This window comes from Pteronotus mesoamericanus, unplaced genomic scaffold, assembly GCF_021234165.1.
Source record: "Pteronotus mesoamericanus isolate MK-2021 breed Mesoamerican mustached bat unplaced genomic scaffold, CSHL_Meso_final scaffold_85, whole genome shotgun sequence".
Classification (NCBI taxonomy): domain Eukaryota; kingdom Metazoa; phylum Chordata; class Mammalia; order Chiroptera; family Mormoopidae; genus Pteronotus; species Pteronotus mesoamericanus.
Window position 1 is genome coordinate 21,433,920 of NW_026555329.1, and position 21,611 is coordinate 21,455,530.

Consider the following 21,611-nt stretch of genomic DNA (forward strand, 5'->3'; position numbering starts at 1 on the left):
CTTTTCATTTTTCTTATATTTCATAACTTTGGATACAGTGGTGTTTGGAGAGGTTATGTTACTTGTTTATGGTCAAATCAATAAGTAGAGTCAGAATTCAAAGTCTGGCAGTTTGGCTTTTGAATTCAGACATTAGTCAGGTAAAGGAGAGAGAACTGGAGTCTTTGGGACTTCACTAGCTCAGACGTGTGTTGAAAGATTATTTTGGGCTAGTGCACAGAAGGGCTGGAAGGGGTTTGAGTAAGAAGGCATAAGACAATGGAAATAGACTAACGTTTTGACAAAACCCAGTGACCTTTGGATATGAGAAATAAGGAAGAGAAAAGAATTACAAACAATTCCCCTCTTTCTGTCCTGGGAAACTGGGAAAATGGCACCATACACTGCCTAAGATAGGAATGCATGAGGAGGATTTGAAGAAAGAAGTGTTGAGTTCCTGGTACCTAAAGGACATGAAAGTGGAGATGTCTCAGGCCTGAGCTCTGAATGCTCTGCCGAAGATGACAATTGAAACTCCAGGAACAGATTTAAAGTAACACAGGAAGAAAGCAGAGTATGAAGCAAGCAAAGAATGTGAGCATTTGAGAAATGGGCAAAGGTAGAGCAATCACCATCATCTTGGTAGGTAAGTGGATATCAGTACAGAAAAAGAATAGCTCAGCATCATTCTGTACACTGTGTATTGAATACATTTCATATGGGCAAAAATTAAATGAAAAGATCTTAAATATCACTAGAGAAAAACATATTTTTGTGGCAGAGAGAACATTCATTTATGGAGATTTTAAAAGCAGCTATCATGAGAGATAGGTGTTTAAAATGCCTTTTAGCCCTGACTGGCGTGGCTTAGTTCGTTGACCATTATCCCCCAAAGCAAAAGGTCACGAATTCGATTCCCAGTCAGGACACATGCCTGGGTTGTGGGTTCAGTCCCCCATCAAGGCACTTAGAGACAACCAATTGATGTTTCTCTCTCACATTGATGTTTCTCTCCCTTTCTCCCTGCCTTCCCCTCTCTCTATAAATACATAACATATTTTAAACAATAAAATGCCTTTTAAATATACATAGTAAAAAGGAAAACAAAAGAATCAGAATTTAGAACAACTGGAACTCATACATGGCTAGTAGTAATGCAAAGTGGCACAACCATTTTGGAAAAGAATTTGGTAGTTTCTTATAAATTAAATATACACCTACTTCAGGATCCAATAATTCCACTCCTAGGTATATATCCAAAAGACAAAAACTTCTGTTCATACAAAAATTTGCCTGCAAATATTTATAGGATACATTTTCTACAACCCAAGTATCCTTCAGGGGTGAGTGAATAAACGAACTAAGATACATCCATACAATAGAATTCTAATCAGCAGCAACAACAAAAACAATAAGCTACTGATGAACAATATGAATAAATTTCAAATGCATTATATTAACTGAAAAAAAGCCAGGCTCAAAAGGTTACATACCATAGTATTCCCTTTCCATTTAGATGGCATTCGGCAAAACTATGGAGACAGAAAGCAAATAGTGATTATAAGAGTTTAAGAATGGGGGTGAGGGTATGTGGGAATATAAAGGAGAAGCTTAAAGAAATTTAGGAGAGTGAAAAAACTGTTCTATATCCTGATTTTGACGGAAAATAGTGTATTTGTTAAATCTCACAATACTGTACATCAAAAAAAGGAAAGTTTTATTATATGTAAATTTTAAGAGTATGTTTAAGAATCACAACTTGCTATACAAGTGTTAAAAATTTACCAAAAATTTGTAAAGATTGAATGGAAATATAAGTAAGTACCTAAAGTGTGTGGTCAAGATTACAGAAAGGTTATATGTTTGGAAATGCAGACAATTTTAACAATGAGGAAATATAAATCTTTGCTAACAAAAATAGAAAACAATTGTATTACATTAGTTAAAGTTACATGGAATAACAACACTCCATTAAGTACGTTAATAAAAATTAATGATGGCACAGTGCTGAGACAACGTATGAGAATATATTATTTTGTAGTACTGAAAATTAGTTTAATCCTCTGATAAACAAGTCCAGAAAATATTTGCTCCCTTTGCTCTAATAATGATCCCACTTGAAGACAGTCCAAGGATGAGCCCACTGTCCCCCCACCTTCCTATTTCCTGAGTTTGGTAAAATTTCTCCACTTGCCTAGGGAATATACTGTATGTGCTGCAATTCAATGGGGGAAAGATTTTTTCTAACATTACCATAAAAATGGAATGAAATTGTCAGTTAAAAGTAATACATATCCAAGGCAATTGTTTTTAAAATAAGTCTCCCCCAGAGCATACTATATGCTTTGCTTATTACAGAATTATGCCACCGACTCAATTATATGAGCAAATAAAACAAGAATCCAGAACCAGTAGTAGCAAATCATTTGTTGACTTTTGGAATATGCCATATAATGCTTTAATAACATGCCTTCCCAGTTATATTTTACAGATGCTGATAATACTTTTTATTTGTGTTTACTGAATACATACCAGTAGAGTAGTAGGGTAGTGAAAGAGAATGAATCTAAAATGGTAAGTCACCTGCAGATAGAAAAACATGTAAACAATTTTTGCTGAAGTTAAATGTACCCCATTTTTCCTTTCTGGGTTGTTTGTTTTCAATTAATATTGAATTTAGATTTATACACATAACCACCAGGAAGAAGAAAAGCCAGCCTGAATATTTTATTTATTTCAGCCATTTCACTCAAAAATAATTAAATGTATATAGTTAAAGTTGGATTTAACTGTCAATGGTGGGCATACAACACAATACACAGATCATGTATCATAGAAATATACACTTGAGCCCTGACTGGTGTGACTCAGTGGACTGAGTGTCTGGCCTGCAAGCCAAAAGGTCACTGGTTTAATTCCCAGTCTGGGTTGTGGCCCAAGTACCCAACTGGGGATGGGTGAAAGGCAACAGATCCATGTATCTGTCACACACTTATGTTTTTCTCCCTCTCTTCCCCTCTCTCTAAAAATGAATAAATAAAACATTTTTTTTTAAAAAGAAATGTACACTTGAAAACTATATGATCTTATTAACAAATGTCACCTCCATAAATTTAATTAAAAAACCTGAAAATTAAATAAAGCACATATACCTTGTATTATAGTCATGATAGGATAAAATATGCTTTGGTAACAAAACTCCCCCCCAAAAGTTGGATTTTAATGAATTTTATTTGAACTTTGGCTTACCTGTTAAGCTATTTACTATTTAAAAATATGTGGGTGGCCTTGGCCAGTGTGGCTCAGTTGGTTGTAGCATCATCCTGTAAACTGAAAGGTCACAGGTTCAATTCTCCGCCAGGGCATATGCCTAGGTTGCAGGTTAGATTCCTCAACAGGGATGTGTACAAGAGGCAATGGATCGATGTATCTCACATTGATGTTTCTCTCTCTCTCTCCCCCCCTCCCTTCCTTTCCCCTCTCTCTAAAATCAATAAGCATGTCCTCAAGTGAGGATATAAAATAATAATAAAAAAATAAAATATATGGATGTTCACAGATCACATATTTTATGTCGTATTACAGTTTTAAAATAGGGCTTTTACTAAATGCTATATATAAAGTTAATAGCTGTTTTGCCTCTTTTGCAGTTATCAGTCATGAAGTGAATGTTAAAATATTTCATACTCCTAATATTGTATAAATGAGGAAAGATACAGAAACAGAAATTTTCCAAGATGGATCAGATAAACACTATTATAGAAGATACCAGGACAAAATGTTTTTGGAACTTATGTTCAAATTAAGAATAAAATTTGAGACAATTCTTAGGTAAGGATAATCCCCATCTACTTCTATCTAATGTGGAGTTTAAATCACAAATCAGAAGCTTAGTATTTAAACTCTAGAAGAAAGGTGGGAGGAGATAGGGAAACTGTCTAAATTGTGAGAAAATAAATTTCTGTTGGTGAAACCAAAAAAAGGAAATTACCTATATTCCAAGGACCAATGTTAATATAAATTGCCATGTTGAAATTAAGCTTTTTTTCACCTCTATGTTATGTTGAATAATGAAGATCAAATTTACTAAGCAGCAGCTTTTAATGCCCTCAACACCACCACCCCTCCCCCAGACTTCTAGAACATGACCAAATTATCTGTATTTCCAACAGTATGCTATTGGCACAAAACTAGACACATAGATCAATGGAATAGAATAGACTTCCCAGAAATAAACCCCCACACATATGGTCAATTAATTTATGATAAAGGAGCAAACAATATACAATGGAAGGACAGTGTCTTCCATAAATGGTATTGGGAAAACTGGACAGCCACCTACCTACAAAAGAATGAAACTGAACAACTATCTAACATCATACACAAAAGTGAACTCAAATGAATTAAAGACATGAAGGTAAGACCTGAAACCCTAGAAATTCTAAGTGGAAAATAGGGGGCAAGTTCCTTGACATCAATCTTGGTGATGATCTTTTGGATTTGACACCAAAAACAAAAATAAACAAGTGAGACTACATCAAACTAAAAAGTTTCTTCACAGCAAAGGAAATAATCAAGAAAATGAAAAGGCAACCTCAACAACTTACTGAGTGGGAGATAATATTTACAAGTCTGATAAGAAGCTAATAACCAAAATATATAAAGAATTTGTACAACTCAATTGGAAAAAAAAATCTGATTAAAAAATGGGCAGAGGATCTGAATAGACATTTTTCCAAAGACATACAGATAGCTAACAGGTACATGAAAAGGTGCCCAACATCACTAATAAAGGAAATGCAAACAAAAACCACAATGAGATATCATCTCACACCTGTTAAAATTACTACTATCAAAGATAAATAATAACTGACGAGGATGTAGAGAAAAGGGAAACTTCGTGCATTGTTGGTGGAAATGTAAACTGGTACAGCCACTATGGAGAGCAGTATGGAGTTTCCTCAAAAAATTACAAATAGAACTACTATATGATCCAGCTATTTCATTTCTGGGTATTTATCTGAAAGAAACAAAAACAGTAACTTAAAAAGTTACATGCACCCATATAGTTATTGCAGCATTATTTACAATTGCCAAGACACAGAAGAAACCTAAGTGTCCACCAATAGACAAATGGATAAAAAAAATGTGATACACAAAGTTGTTAAAAGATTAGATCTTATAAGTTCTCATCACAAGGAAAAAATTGTAACTATGTATGGTGACAGATGTTAACTATATTTTGTGGTGATCGCTTTGCAAAATGTACAAATATCACATCAGTATTTTGTACACCAAAAACTAACCTGATGTTATATGGAAACTATATCTCAATTTTTAAAAAACCAACACAGGCTTCTGGAACACCAGCAAATTATATGCATGTATTGCCAAGCAGTCACCAGGGAAGTCATTAGGCAGGTGGCACCCTGCATTCCAGTCCACAAAATGGCATACTATAAAAGCTACACACACAGAATTATTACATAAAAGGGAGCCTCACTGCTTTTCATCTATTCTAGAAAGGCAATCGAATTCATTATTCGACTTTAAATTCCAAATTGGAATTTGGCAGAAATGGAAGTGATTGGAAGGTCCATACACTGACACAATTTGATAATAGTTGCAAGGCTGTGGAAGAGGATTGGGTAAAGCGGCGGGCTAACCACCCTGATAACCAGGAGGGCTGTGACTGTTCACCAAGGTGGCGGCCACCAGGCCAGGGAACCAAACAGGATCCTTTTTAAGTTTTCTGTTCCCCTTTTTAAAAAGCTCTTTATGTCTCTTTCTTCAATTTTTTACTCATATTTCTACAAATACTTCCTGTTTTTCTCATAAATACGGTGTTTTGGTTATATTAGGTTAAGACGTTAGTCTTGTAACTTGACCTGTCCTGCTGTTTAGATGATGGGAGAAGGGAGGCGACAGTCACCTCAGGAACTTTCTGAAAGCTCAGCCATCTCTCCTGCCCACACTCATCCCCCAATACTCTCCCTGGTAACTGGAAAGGCAGATCGCCTCCAAGTCTCCAAATCAGTGTGGTCTCGGGGATTCCTTTAAGCAATGGGGCTATCAGGTGAGCGTGCCGTGTTATTCTTGGGTTCTGATCGCTCGCCTTCAGCTCGGTTCATGGTTTGGAGCCCGGCTTGGCCTGGAGAATGGTCTAGGGGTACCCGAGACGAAAAGAGGTCGGACTCCATGAGGTGGTTTGGTCAAACAGCTACAAGCTGGGTCCTTCACGTCACTAAGCGGCATTTTCAGTGCGCCTGTATTGCCTGCTGTTCACCCAGTTGTGAAGACAAAGCGCGGTAGAAGCACCTCATAGAGCTACTATCTACGAAGTCGGACTCGTGTGGATTATTAGCGTGGTGAGAACCTTCGAGGACCAGGGCCCAGGCCGGTGGCTCTCCGTTCTGGCTGCTCATTAGAATCAGATGCCCGGGCCACCCCAGACCAATTAAATCAGAACCTCAGTCTCCCCGGGAGAGTCCAATGTGCAAGCCAAGGTCCCAGGCGCGCGTCCTCTCCCCTGCTGGGGAATTGGTAGAGGTCCTGGCCTGCCCCGCAGTGTTCTAGTGTGACCCGGAGCCAGCTCACAAACGAGCAGAGGCGCAGCTCCGTCGAGACGCCGGCACACTCTGGCGGCCGCGTCAGCGCCGGGCCCCGGAGCCTTCGCTGCGCGCTGCGGGAAGCTCCAGCTACCTGGAAGGGCTGTGACTTACTTCAGCAACCTTCTAAACCAACCCCAGGTTTTCTCTTTCTCTCATTTCGCCTCATCACCTGCAGCACTCCCTGTCCTTCCCTTTCTTCACGCCCGAGGATTACCATCTCTCACGTGTGTGCATCCTGTCCCACGTGTTGCATTAGCCTCTGTTGAGTGGCCTTTTCTCGGCACTCCAGGAAACGATTTGTTGATGCTGCTGTACAGTAAAAAACCGTCCCTGAATGTTCATGTCTTTCAGATATGTAACAAATTTCATTGGGTCATTGTTCAACTTTACTAATATTTATAAAACAGTTGGGATCTATTTCAATATTTTTGCAATATTTGCTTTCAAATGAGACCTTCGGTGCTTGTGAGGATGAGACGAGAAAGATTTTCTTGCACACATGTTTAGAATGATATTTAACTAAATGTATCAGTTTAAAAATGTTCACATGGGAATGGTTAAATAATTGTTGGTACATCCTTCAATGGAATACATTGCAGGCATGAAAGATAAGCTTTTCAGATATTTGATTTCAAATCATGTGTTAATTCTGATGTCTATCCCGTGATGATGGAAATCATCCAACAAGGTAGCTACCAGCCATGCATGGCTATTAAGTACTTGAAATGTGGCTACTGTGATTGAGTTAAATTGTAACTTAATTTAAGTTGAAACAGTCATGTGTGACTAGTAGCTACTGTATTGGACAATGATGCTACATAGTAAGGTCTCAATTTTGTAAAAAAAAAAAAAAGTATATACATGATAATCACTAGGTATCTCTAAGAAGTGGCTATCGGGGACGGAGTTGCTACTTTAGCATCTGTTCTAGCTTTGGGTTGCTCTGTCTCCCTGTTATCTATCTGTCTATCTATCTATCTATTATCTATCATCTATATATCTAATTTATCTCCCCATGATTTGGGAGAGGAGTATGCTACCCCTGGCTCTAGGAGTGAGCCATGTGGCAGTATCTAAAACAACAGTATTACTCTGGCTCCAGGCCACAGTCATCAGTTCAGGGTTGGGTACATGACCTAATTTGGGTCAGTGGAACAGGAAATCTCATCTCTGGCTCATTCTCTCCTAGAATACCAGTCCAAGTTGGCTGTAGTATTCATGGCCAATCTGTAGGCATTCCCACACATGGAGACCAGAGCAGCTCTTGTTTAATAATTTTGCTTTTTTTTAAAAAACAGCCCTTTTGTTAAAAAAAAACAATGTGAATGTATTAATATTACTAACTTAATACTAAACTAGTTAAAATAATAAATTTATGTCTATTTTACCACTATTAAAAAATAAAACCAAAACAACCCTTTTGCAGAAAAACACCAAACACCTGGGGATAAAACTACCATAAATAGTGGTGACCAATCAAGATCACAATTCTATGTATGTCATCCTTACTAAAGTCCAAGGGCTAATGCCACCCCAAGATGCCATCCTTACAAAACTACACAATCTAGGCTGCTACAAAATGCCAAGATCAAAACTCTAAGGCCATAAATCCTGAACACTTGCCACCCCAGAGTCTTAATTTTCCCAATTGTATTTATTTTTCAAAGTATGCAGCCTACACCCCAGATGGTGCAATTTGAGAAGTGGTTAAAGAATAACATACTTCCTTCCCCTTCCAAACTTTTTAAAAAAGATTTTATTTATTTTTTAGAGAGAGGAGGAAGGAGGGAGGAAGAGAGGGAGAAAAACATCAATGTGTGGTTTCTTCTTGCACGCCCCCCACTGGGGACCTGGTTCACAACCCAGCCATGTACCATAGACTGGGAATCGAACCAGTGACCTCTTGTTTTGGAGGCCAGCACTCAGTCCACTGAGCCACACCAGCCAGGCCCCATCTCAAACTCTTTATCATTAAATATAATCAGGCAGAGGGAATGAGGATATCATATTTATTACTGATTAAACAATTTTGAGAAAGTAAATTTGATATACAGCTAAGTGGACTTGTAGTTACTTGCCCCTGAATTTGACATTATTACTTTGTCATCACACAGTTGGAAAAACCTTGGTTCCCCAAAGAGGTATGCAAACATCTTTGAAGGACAATACCTCTATGAAGGACAGCTGACTAGAACACAAAGCTTGCAACCAAAAAAAAAAAAAAAAAAAAAAAACCCTGAAGGAAAGAGCCCAGAGAGAGCTGAAATCAGTCATCTAAGTCTCTGTAGAGGAAGTATGGTGAAGATGAGGCTCAAGGCCAAAGGCATTACACACACATAGTTACTTCTGTATGGAATCATGGAGCCAGGAGAAAGCAGTTACTTCCTCACACATCTCAAGAATTAAATAAAGCTTGGACAAAGCAGTAACCATTAGGTCAAACTAATAAGATTTCAAAAATCAAGTTTTACAGAACCTTCAGGGAACAGATTACTACTATAACAGATAATTAGGGTGAGTTACCCAGCTCATGAGGGTAGTACAACCTTGACAGCAAAACTGGATAAGAACAGTACAGAAGGACAGTTATCAGCAGTACTAATAGTCATAGGCATAAACTTCTGAGCAATTTAGAAGTGAATTAAAAAGTAATATATCATGACTAAGTTTGATTTATCCAAGAAACGCCAATGTTCAATAAAGAAAATGTATTAAAATAATATTTATATTAGCAGATTAAAGAAATAAGGCAAAGATAGCTACTATCATCCTTCCTATTCTACATTGAACTGAAGGTCTTAACAAATACAGTAAGATAAGAATCAGAGAATTGGATGAGAAGAAACAAAAACTGCCAATATTTACAATACTGTCGTTATAGGAAATCTGAAAAAATATTAGATTATTATTAGAATATTAAAGTTATTAGAACTAACAAGAGAGCCTAGTCAGATTGCTGGACATAAGATCAACATACAAAAATTAGTAGTGTTCCAATATACCAAATATTTTTAAAACCAGAGAAAGGCATAGAAAATAGATATGCCTAATAGCAACGGAAACATATCGTGTCATTACATAAGAAGACCTGATATACTTCCGGCCCAGATGGAGGCACAGGTAGATACACTTTGCCTCCTTGCACAATCAAAAGAAGGACAAGAAATTTAAAAACAAAATATCACCAGGACTGCCAGAAAATCAAACTGTATGAAAGTCTGACAACCAAGGAGCTAAAGAAGAAACATTCATCCAGACCTGTAGTAGTGGCGGAGATGGGCAGCCTGGGCACAGGGGATGCATGGCAAAGTGGTGACTGACTGGAGGCCTGGGCAGGCGAGGCGGCGACTGGCGGACCAGGCAGTCCCACATTTGCCTGCAGATAAACCGGGAGGAACAGCTAGGGAGCGAGACAGACCGCACAATCCAGGGTTCCAGTGTGAGAAAAGAAAGCCTCAAAACCTCAGGAGGTAAAAACCTCTGGGGGTTGCAGTGGCAGGATAGACTCCCAGCCTCACAGGAAAGTCTGTTGGAGAGACCCATTGGGGAGACCTAGAATGTACACAAACCCATCCACCCAGGAATCAGCACCAGAAGGGCTCAATTTGCTTGTGGGTAGCAGGAGAAGTGACTGAAAGCCAGCCAAGAGCAGAGCAAGCAACATTGTTCCCTCTTGGACCCCTCCCCCATGGACAGCATGACAACTCAGCGACCTGGGTTGTCCCCGGCTCCCTGCACCCCCCCCCCGCCCACCCCCCCGCCCCCCCCCCCCCCGCCAGCGAATACCTAAGGCTCCGCCCCTCCCAGTGTAACAGGCCCGCGGAGACAAAGAAATATGGCCCAAGTGAAAGAACAGACCAAAGCTCCAAAGCTCCAAAAATAGAACTAAGCGATGAACAGATAGCCAACCTATCAGATGCACAGTTCAAAACACTGCTAATCTGGATGCTCGCTGAATTGATTGAGTATGGTCACAACATGGAGGAAAAAGTGAAGGCTATGCTAAGTGAAATAAAGAAAAATATACAGGGAACCAACAGTGCAGGGAAGGAAACTGGGACTCAAATCAACAATTTGGAGCAGAAGGAGGAGGTAAACATTCAACCAGAACAGAATGAAGAAACAAGAATTCAAAGAAATGAGGAGAGGTTTAGGAACCTCTGGGACAACTTTAAACATTCCCACATCCGAATCATAGGGGTGCCAGAAGGAGAAAAGGAAGAGCAAGAAATTGAAACTTATTTGAACAAATAATGAAGGAGAACTTCCCCAATCTGGCCAAGGAAATAGACTTCCAGGAGATCCAGGAAGCTCAGAGAGTCCCAAAGAAGTTGGAAGCACACACCAAGGCACATCATAATTGGATTAACTGAGATTAAAGATAAGGAGAGACTCTTAAAAGCAGCAAGAGAAAAGGAGACAGTCAACCTACAAAGGAGTTCTCATACTACTATCAGCTGACCTACGGATATCGGCAAGGACCTACATCCAAGATTACTCCATCCAACAAAACTATCATTTAGAACGGAAGGGCAAAGTGCTTCCCAAAGAAGGTAAAGTTAAAGGAGTTCATCATCATCAAGCCCTTATTATATGAAATATTAAAGGGACTTAACTAAGAAAAAGAATATCAAAGACTATGAAGAGTAAAGTGACAACAAACTCACAACTATCAACAACTGAACCTAAAAACAAAAACAAACTAAGCAAACAAGTAAAATAGGAACGGAATCATAGAAATGGAGATCAGTAGGGAGGGGGAGGGGAAAGAATGGGGGGAAAGGTACAGGGAAAAAGCAGCATAAATAGTAGGTACAAATAGGCAGGGGAGGTTAAGAATTGTATAGGAAATAGAAAAACCAAAGAACTTATATGACCCATGGACATGAACTAATGATGCGGGAGTGCTGAGTGGGGAGCAATGCAGGGTGGAGAGGAGTAAAGGGAAGAAAAAAATGGGGCAACTGTAATAGCATAATCAATAAAATATATATTAAAAAAGATGATAGAAATATATCACTCCTTTTCCAATTAATTTACAAATTTAATTAAATTCTTATTGAAATACAATCAAGGTATTTTGTGGAACTTAAAACTCTAATTCTGAAATTGATCTAGCTATGTAAAGGATTGAGAATAACCACCATAGTTTTAAAGAAAAAGGATAAGGTGTGGGGACTTTTTCTACCAGATATCAAGGTTTATTATAAAGTTACAATCATTAAACCGTGGTAACGATTCAAATTTGGACAAACAGATAAAAGGAATAGAATTGAAAGTCCAGAAACAGCTCCACACATATATGATGTATTATTGAGGTAGAATTAGAAATCAGTGAAGAAAAGAATTAGTATTCAATAAATTGCCAGAAACAACTGACTAGACAGAAGAAAAAATTAAAATTAGATCCCTACGTAGTAGCATACACACAATGATTTCTGTATGAACTAACTATGAAAGGCAAAGCATAAAATGTTTTAGAGTTTTTGCTGGATATCTTCCATTTGCCCCTTATATCAATTAGTGTCTGCTGCATAACAATTAATTGAACTCATAATTTTGTGGTTTAGCCATTTGAGACTGGCTCAGCTAGGCAGTTCTCACCCATGCATCTGTGATCACCTGCCAGTCAGCTAGGTCACTCTGCTTCTGAGTGATGCCTGGCTGAAGGCTGAAGAAACTAGTCAAATGTTTCTCATCCAGCAGGCTACCTCAGACTTCTTCACCTAGCACAGATAATAGAGGGTCTCAGAGACTGGCAGTTTCATAAGCTCCCATGTCTTAAGCGTCTCTCAAAACTCTGCAAGTGTCGTGTTTGCTAATGCCTCATTGGCCAAAGTCAGTCATGTGGGCTGAGACTCAAGAGGTGGAGAAATAGACTCAGTCTCTTGGGGCATATACAAAAATGTGAAAATTTTTTAGCCATTTTTGTAATCTCCACCCTCTGATTCCACTTTGTGCCCCAGGGGGCTAAACTGCATGGACTGTATCATGTGTCTTATGCTTTCTGGCTTCCATTTTTTCAGCAAATGGGGATCTACAGCAAAAGATAAGAAGAGATGGGAGTGAGATTAAGAATTTATTCCTGTCTCCCTTACTGTGGCATGACTGCAGTAATGCCACAGTAAGGGAGACAGGCGAATAAATCCAATGGCCCAGTTCTTGTCAGGTGGCCTTTGTCCACAGTGCACTGTCTGTGTTCTCTCTTTCTCTCCTGTAGGCTCAGGAGCAACAATGGGGCTTATTGTTACTAGCACTAGAATACAACACTACCCTCTGTGGTTTCTCTATATTCTATCTCCACCTTTGTAAATAAGCTCTTTGTTAAACTTTCCTTAAATTACTCAGTTTGAGTGGATCACATCTTTCATGTGGGACCCTGATTAATACAGAAGTAAATATAGAAGAATTTCTTAAACAAGGCACTAAAATTAAAATATGACAAAACACACTGCAGAAATGGAAAATTATAAACCTAAATACTTTGATTAAGTCATAGTTAAAATTATAGTTAAAGCCACATATTTTGAGAAACTTTTTGAGTGCAGATCATTTGTACACAGATTATCTTAATAACTTTTAACATCAAGTTAAAGCAAAATCCAAAGTGTATTTATTAAACCCCAGTCCAGCCTGGTGTGGTTAAGGTTCTGTTGAAGCTAGGTCTATGCATCGATATAACATAATTTATTCAACATGTCTCCAATCCTGGACATTTATGTTTTTTCCAATCTGTTATTATTACAAACAGTACTTTATAGGTCCACTTAAGAATTCATTCTCATGTCAACTGTAATTGAAATTTTTAAAAAATGATCTGAATACAGACAGCATAACAAAAAATTTTTTTTAATTCTTTCATTCTCTATCCTAATGTCATGTGCATCTACTTGTAACATCTACTTGGAGTCTTACTATTTTACTTTTCACATTTAAATCTATAGCCAATCTAAGATTGATTTTTGTGGATGGCATAATAGGGTCAAATATCTTTTTATTTCTATATGGAGTCCCAATTGACCCAGTCAAAATCATCCTTTCCCTAGTGATGTTAGCACTAAGCTGTCATTAATCAATGTCTATATCTGCATGGATTCCATCCATTTAATTACAACCTTTCTGTGAGTCATTTTTCAAAAACAGCACTTAGGTTTGGTCTTGTTTATTACAAAGCTGACTTTAAATTGGTCATTTAGTCTATTCACATTTATTTTTATTATCAATCTATTTGGACTTGTTTTTATCTTATTTAAAATTTTTCTAATTTCTCCTTTTCTTCTCTTTTATTGCTTTTTAAAAAAATCTGACTGAATTTTGCTATTGTTCTCCTTTTGTGTTTTCCCCTTAGTTAGAGTTTTTCTAACAGTTGAATTTATTCCCTCTATTTTTGTTCTTTTAATAACATTATCAAATTTTATCAAGCATATCTAACAGTCTTAATGCTGAACAAATCCATTTAAAAAAAAGATTTTATTGATTTATTTTTAGAGAGGAGGAGGGAGGAGGAAAGGGAGGAAGAGAAACATCTATGTGTGGTTGTTTTTCCCACTCCCCTCTATGGGGACCTGGCCTGCAACCCAGGCCTGTGCTCTGACTGGGAATCAAACCGGTGACCCTTTGGTTTGTAGGCCGGCACTCAGTCCACTGAGCCACACCAGCTCGGGCTGAATAACTCCATTTAGCTGAGGTATTGTTATTTTATTTTAAAGTAATTTCAGATTTCTAAAAAAGTTACACTAGTAAGAATTCCCTTTTACCCTTCACCCAGCTTCCCCTAATATAAATATTTTTCATAATCATAGTACAATTATCAAAACAAAAATATTTACATTGGTATAGGACTAACTATAAAACAGATTTTATTTGGAATTAATGCTTTTACACTATCTTTTTTTCTGTTCCAGGATCAAATCTGAGATCCCAAATTAAATTTAATTGTCATGTCTCCTTAGTCTCCTTCAGTCTGTGACAGTTTCTGAGTCTTTCCTTGTTTTTTATGACCTCAACATTTTAAGGAGTTAGTTATTTTGCAGAATGTCCTCAATTTGAATTTTTCTACTGTTTTTTTTTCTGATTAGACTGAGATTATGTATTTTTGGAGAGAATCACAGAAGTGATATGACTTCTTCAGTCCTTCTTATCTGGGAGTACATAATGTACTAGTGATGTTGACTTTAATTACTTGGCAAAGCTGCTGTCTACCGGACCTCTACACTGCAGTCACCATTACCCCCTGTACTTACTAAGTATATTCAGGGAGATTCCCTATGCATTATTATTGTATAATATTCCAGTTCTGTCTTCTTTAATGCCCTATATGACACACTATTATTGTTTTACAAAGAGTATTATTTCTTTGGATTTATTGTACATATGTGTCTACCATTTTACTTGCTCACTATTCCCTCTTGAATTTCAGACCATCCTCTGTATCTTTTTCTCTTCCTTAAAGTACATCTTTGGGAAGTTCCTTTAGAGGAATTCTCTTGGTGGTAGAAGTTACTGGTTTTGTTTTTCTTCAAATGGTTTTATTTTCATTTTTACTTTTGAGTGATAATTTGGCTGGATACGCAATTCTAGGTTAACACTGACATTCTCTCAACATTTCAAATAAGTTATTCCACTGTCCACTAGCTTTTCTGTGGTTTTGCTAGGAGGTCTATTCTCATCATGCCATTCCTTTGTAGGTGTTCCCTGCCTTCTCTCAAACTACTCTCATGATATTTTCATTTTTTATATTGTTCTTTAGTTTCAGGATGAAACTTTATTTATTCTGCTTTGGATATGTTGTATACCATGAATCTGTGGATTCATATTTTTCAATTTTGGAAATTGAAAAATTTCCATTATTTCTTTAAATATTGCCTTTCTTTATCTCCACTTTCTCCTTCTAGAACTCTAATTAGATTTATGTTAGTCATTCTCATTGTATTTTTCATGTGTTCTTTTATATTTTCATATCTTTATCTCTCTTTTCTACATCTTGGATTTATCTTTCAGACATATTTTCCAGTTCACTAATTGTCCAGTTTTCCAGCATCATATTTGAAAAGCCCACCTTTTTTCCAATGCTCCAAACTCCCATCTTTTTCATAAATCAAGTATTCATATGTCATAATCAAATGCCTGTTTCTGGGCTTTCTATATATTTTACTGATATATTTGTATATACTTTATGTTAATTAAAAATACTTTATTGATAAAAAATCTTAACTATCATTTGAGCCTTCAGCAAGTCTAGTGGAGGGTCTTGCCTCCACAGTCTTGACTGTTAACAGATCAGGTTAGTGGTTGCTGAAGGCCGAGGTAGTTGTGGTAATATCGTTTTTTTGTTTTACTTCAAATAATTTTTCGTTTTTAAATTACAGTTGACACACAATATTATATTAGTTTCAGGTGTAAAACCCAATAAATAGACATTATAAAACTTAAGAAGTGATCACCCTGATAAATCTAGAAACCATCTGACACCATATGTAGTTATTATAATATTATTCATTCAGCTGAATAAAACTGAGAGAGCTGTATCTAGAGAAAGAATCTCAGTCACTGTAAATAAAGGACCTAAAGACATTATTTATTCCCAATGCTGTCCTTCATACCCCCAAGACTGTTCTGTAATTATCGATTTGTACTTCTTAATCATTTCATGTTTTTGAACCATTTTCCCTCAACCCTTTCCCATCAGGCAACTATCAAAATGTTCTCTGTATCTGTAAGTCTGTTTCTGTTCTGCTTGTCTGTTCATTTTGGTTTTATTTTTATTTTTTAAATTTTTCAGTCATGTTTATTCTATTACAGTTGTCTCAATTTTTCCCCCTTTACCCCCCTCCACCCATCCCACCCCCAGCCCCCACTCCGACAGTCAATTCTCACTCTGCTGTCCATGTCCATGGGTCATTCATACATGTTCTTTGTCTAGTCCCTTCCTCTTCTTTCCACCGTTGTCCTCTTTCCCCATCCCCTCTGGTCACTTCCAGTCTCCTCCACGTTTCCATGACTCTGGTTTATTTTGTTCGTTAGTTTATTTTGTTGAATGGATTCCACTTATAGATGAGATCATATGGTATTTGTCTTTCACCAACTAGCTTATTTCACTTAGCATAATATTCTCCAATTCCATCCATGTTGTTGCAAAAGGTAGGAGTTCCATCTCTCTCTCTTTCTTTCTTAAATGCAGATTGATTTTATTTTTTTAAATGTCAAAGTTAATTATAAAATATTAAAATATTTAAAACCATTATAGTCTCAGCAATTACAAAAACATGACACCAGCACAGAAATAATCAAGTAGATCAATGAAATATAGTAAGCAATCTAGAAACAAATGTATATATCTATCTAACAATGTAATATATTATTAAATTAATATTTCAAATCAATGGGGAAAATAAGGCTTATTCAACAAATAAGGTGCATGGACCACTGTTACTTGAAATAAGACAAACATACAGCCCTATTTTACACATTATACAAGAAATATACAAGCGAGTTAAAAATCAATAAGTAGAATCTAAGGAGTTTTAGGAGAAAATACAAAATAATATTTTTCTTACCCTGAAGTAACATATTCAAACCCAGAAGTGATAAAGCAAAATATTGACCATATGACTATATTAAACATTTAAGACTACACAGTAATATACATAAAAAAAGTTAAAGAACAAGTAATAGAATGGGAAAGTATTTGCCACACATCTAAAAAAGGGTTAATAGTTGGTTTTATTGTTTAGGGAAACAATTTCTACAAACCTTTAATCGATAAATGGATAAAGAATACCAAAAAGTCATTTATAGCTTTTTAAAAATAATAGACATAGGCAAGAAATATACAGAAACAGGTTTAGTTTCAACAAATAATAAAGGAACAACTAAAATAACACATCATTGTCACAATCAGGTTAATAACTATTAAAAATATTGGTAGTATCAAGTATTGGTGACTGTGAAAGGAACTGGGTATTCACAGTCTCTTCATCTTCTTAAAGCAGTCCCTTTAGCATATTTTGCAGTGCTGGTTTGGTGGAGGTGTATTCTTTTAGCCTTCTCTTGTCTGGGAAACTCCTGATTTCACCTTCCATTTTAATTGAGAGCCTTGCTGGGTAGAGCAGTCTTGGTTGCAGGCCTTTGCTTTTCATGACTTGGAATATTTCTTGCCATTCCCTCAGGCTTGTAGTGTTTCTGTTGAGAAGTCAGCTGCTAGCCGTACCAGGGCTCCCTTATACGTTACTACCTCTTTCTCCCTTGTGGCCTTTAGGATTCTCTGTCTTTGATATTTTCCATTTTCATGATGACGTATCTTGGAGTGGGCCTCATTGGGTTCCTCTTGAGTGGGACCCTCTGTGCTTCCTGGACTTGTGTGACTTTTTCTCTCCTCCAATTAGGGAAGTTTTCCATCATTACTTTTTCAAACAGGTTCTCTATCCCTTCCTCATCCTCTTCTCCTTCTGGAGTCCCTATTATACAGATATTATTATGTTTCAGGTTGTCCTGCATTTCCTAAATGCCTCTTCATTCTTTTTGAGTCCTTTTTCATTTTCTTGCTCTTTCTGGGAGCTTTTTTCTACCTTGTCCTCCAGCTCGCTGACTCGGCCCTCAGCTTCATCTAGCCTGCCTTTGATTCCTTCTACTGTGTTCTTCAATTCAGAAATTGTATTCTTCATTTCCTCTTGTCTCTTATTGACAGTTCCTATGTCCTTTTTCATGCTCATATAGTTTGCAGTAAGTTCCTCGTAGTTTCTCTACAGTTTCTTGCAATTCTCTCTGAGCTCACTGAACTCATTGAGCTTCCTTAGACCCGTTGTTTTGAACTCAGTATCTGATAGTTTACTTGCCTCTATTTCCTTTAGTTCTCTTTGTGGGGATTCCTCCTTTCCCTTCAACTGGGGGTTATTTCTTTGTCTTCCCATTCTTTGTGAGACTCTTCTTTTTTGCTTCTGCTTCTTAAATTGATCTATCAGTCTTGATTTCCTGACTTTGTGGTGTGAACTTCAATGGTAGGAGACCGCTGTTTCTACTTTCTGGATCTGCCTCTGATGATTTCAGATGTTGTTCCTGTCTGACCTTAGGCAGTCTGTTCAAGACTTCCAGGAATCTACTGTTTGTCTGTTTATTTTGGTTTTTAGATTCTACATATAAGTGAAATCATATGACATTTGTTTTCCTCTGCCTGACTCATTTTACTCAGCATAATACCCTCTAGGTCCATCCATGTTATTGCAGATGGCAAGATTTCATTCATGTTTTATGGCTGAGTCATATTCCATTGTATATATGCACCACTTCTCTATCCACTCATTTATAGATGAATACATACATTGCTTCCATATCTTGGCTATTGTAAACAATGTTACAGTGAACATGTGGGTGTATGTGTCTTTTTTATTTAGTGTTTTGGGTTTCTTTGGATAAATACCCTGAGGTGGAATTGCTGGGTCATTATTTGTCTCTTATTCTATAGCTTTTGTTTTAAAGTCTATTTTGTCTGGTGTAAGTATTGCTACCTGGCTTGTTGTTTCTGTTTTCATGAGATATCTTTTTCCATCCCTTTATTTTCACTCTATGTGTGTCTTACGATCTGAAGTGAGTCTCTTGTAGGAAGCATATGTAAGGGTCTTGTTTTGTTATCCATTTATGTCTTTGTCCTCCATATGTCTTTTGACTGGAGCACTTAATTGACTGCATTTAAAGTAATTGTTCATAAAAATCCTAGAAGAAAACATAGGCAGTAAAATCTCAGACATTTCTTGCAGCATTACTTTTTTCTGATATATTGCTTTGGGCAAGGGAAACAGAAGAAAAAAATAAACAAATGGGACTACATCAAACTAAAAAGTTTTTGTACAGCAAAGGAAACCATCAATAAAATGAAAAGACAGCCCACTGAATGGGAGAACATATTCTCCAATCATATAATACATCTTGTAGGGGATTAATATCCAAAATACATTAAAAAATACATGAAGAACTTATAAAACTCAACACTAAAAAAACAAACAATCCAATTAAAAATTGAGCAATGGACCTTAATAGACACTTCTCCAAAGAAGACATACAGATGGCCAATAGTCAAATGAAAAGATGTTCAATGCCCCTAATCATCAGAGAAATGCAAGTTAAAACCACAAGAGATATCACCTCACACCTCTCATAATGGCTATCATCAATAAAGCAACAAACAATAAGTAATGGCAAAGATGTGCAGAAAAGAGGAACCCCGTGCACTGTAGGAATCCATACTGGTGCAGCCATTGTGGAAAGCAGTATGGAGTTACCTCAAAAAATTAAAAATGAAACTGCTTTATGACTCAGCAATTCCACTTAGGGATTATATCCAAAGAAACCCAAAACACTAATTCAAAAGAATATATGCACCCTTATGTTCATTGCAGCACTATTTACAATAGTCAACATATGGAAGCAACTCAAGTACCCATCGGTAGATGAGTGGATAAAAAAAGTGGTGGTACATCTATAAATGGAGAATTACTCAACTATAAAAAGATAAAATCTTATCATTTGTGATATCATGGATGGACCTAGAAGGTATTATGCTAAGTGAAAGTAGTCAGACAAAGACGAATACCATATAATTTCACTTACATGTGGAATACAGTCAGAGGGGAGGTGGGTTGTGGGGCTGGGTGAAAAATGTGAAGCTATTTAGGGAAAAAAGCAACAAAACTGATAGATGCAGATAACAATATGGTGATTACCAGAGGGAAAAAGGGGGAGAGGTAGAAGAGAATGTGGGGGGAATAAATGGTGGTAGATGGAGACTTGACTTGGGGTAGTGAACATATAGTACCACATATACATGATGTATTATAGAATTACACACCTGAAACTTATATAATTTTATTAACCAATGTCTCCCCAATAAGTTCAATACAAAAGGATAACATAAAGTAGTTGTTGATATATATATTTATTACCATTTAATTATTCATATTTTTTATCTTATTTTTCCTTCTTCTTAAAGAAGGCCCTTTAACATTTCATATAATACTTTAGCTTTTCCTTGTATGGGAAACTCTTTCTGTCCTTTAATTCTAAATGATAGCTTTCTGGGTAAAATAATCTTAGTTGTAGGTCCTTGCTTTTCATCACTTTGAATTTTTCTTGCCAATCCCTTTTCTGGCCTGAAAAGTTCTTGATGAGAAATCAGCTGATGGTCTTACTCAAGCTCCCTTGTAGATAACTAACTGCTTTTCTCTTGCTAGTTTTAAGATTCTCTTTTTGTCTTTAACTTTTGCTGTTTTAATTATGATGTGTCTTGGTGTGGGCATCTTTAGATTCATCTTGTTTGGGACTCTCTGTGTTTCCTGGACATGTATGTCTATTTCCTTCACCAGGTTAGGGACATTTTCCATCATTACTTTTTACACAGGTTTTCAATTCCTTGCTTTCTTTCTTCTTACAGAACATGTATGATGTTAATGTTGGTATATCTGAAGTCCCAGAGGCTCCTTAAACTATCTTCACTTTTTGTCTTCTTTTTCTCTTTTACGTTTATATTCTTGTATCTATACCATATCACCTTAATTACTGTGGCTTTATAAGAAGTCCTGATATTAACAGCAAGTCCTCCCATCTGGTTTACATTCTTTAAGAGTATTATGATTATCCATGGCCCTTGCTTGTCCGAATACTTTCAAGAATCAGATTGTCAAGTTCCACAAAAATTATATTAGGATTTTGATTGGTATTGTATTGAAAATATATTTTATTTTGAATAGACCACCTCTCCATTTATTTAGATTTTTCCTAATTGCTCTTACTACATTTTGTAGTTACATTAAGTAGCATTTTTTCTGTTAAGTATTGCACATTTTTAATTAGATTTAATTCTAGGTACTTGATATTTCTTGATTGTAAATGACACTTGTTTAAACTTTGACTTTCTAACTCCTTTTTGTTAGCAGCAGAAAGGAAATTGACTTTTATACATTGATTTTATACTCAGCAACATTACTTAATGTTCTCATTGACTCTAATAATTTATCTGTACATAATCCTGGA

General features: G+C 36.6%; 1 protein-coding gene across 1 annotated transcript in view; it reads left to right on the forward strand.

Moving 5' to 3' along the window:
• The first annotated feature begins 6,042 nt into the window (after window positions 1-6,042).
• The window catches only part of LRRD1 (leucine rich repeats and death domain containing 1), a 34,268-nt gene continuing 18,699 nt past the window's right edge, over window positions 6,043-21,611 (forward strand). The window contains exons 1-2 of the mRNA XM_054564191.1: window positions 6,043-6,287; window positions 6,556-6,728. Of these exons, the coding sequence (XP_054420166.1) occupies window positions 6,043-6,287; window positions 6,556-6,728 (418 nt within the window). The remainder of the gene's footprint in view (window positions 6,288-6,555; window positions 6,729-21,611) is intronic.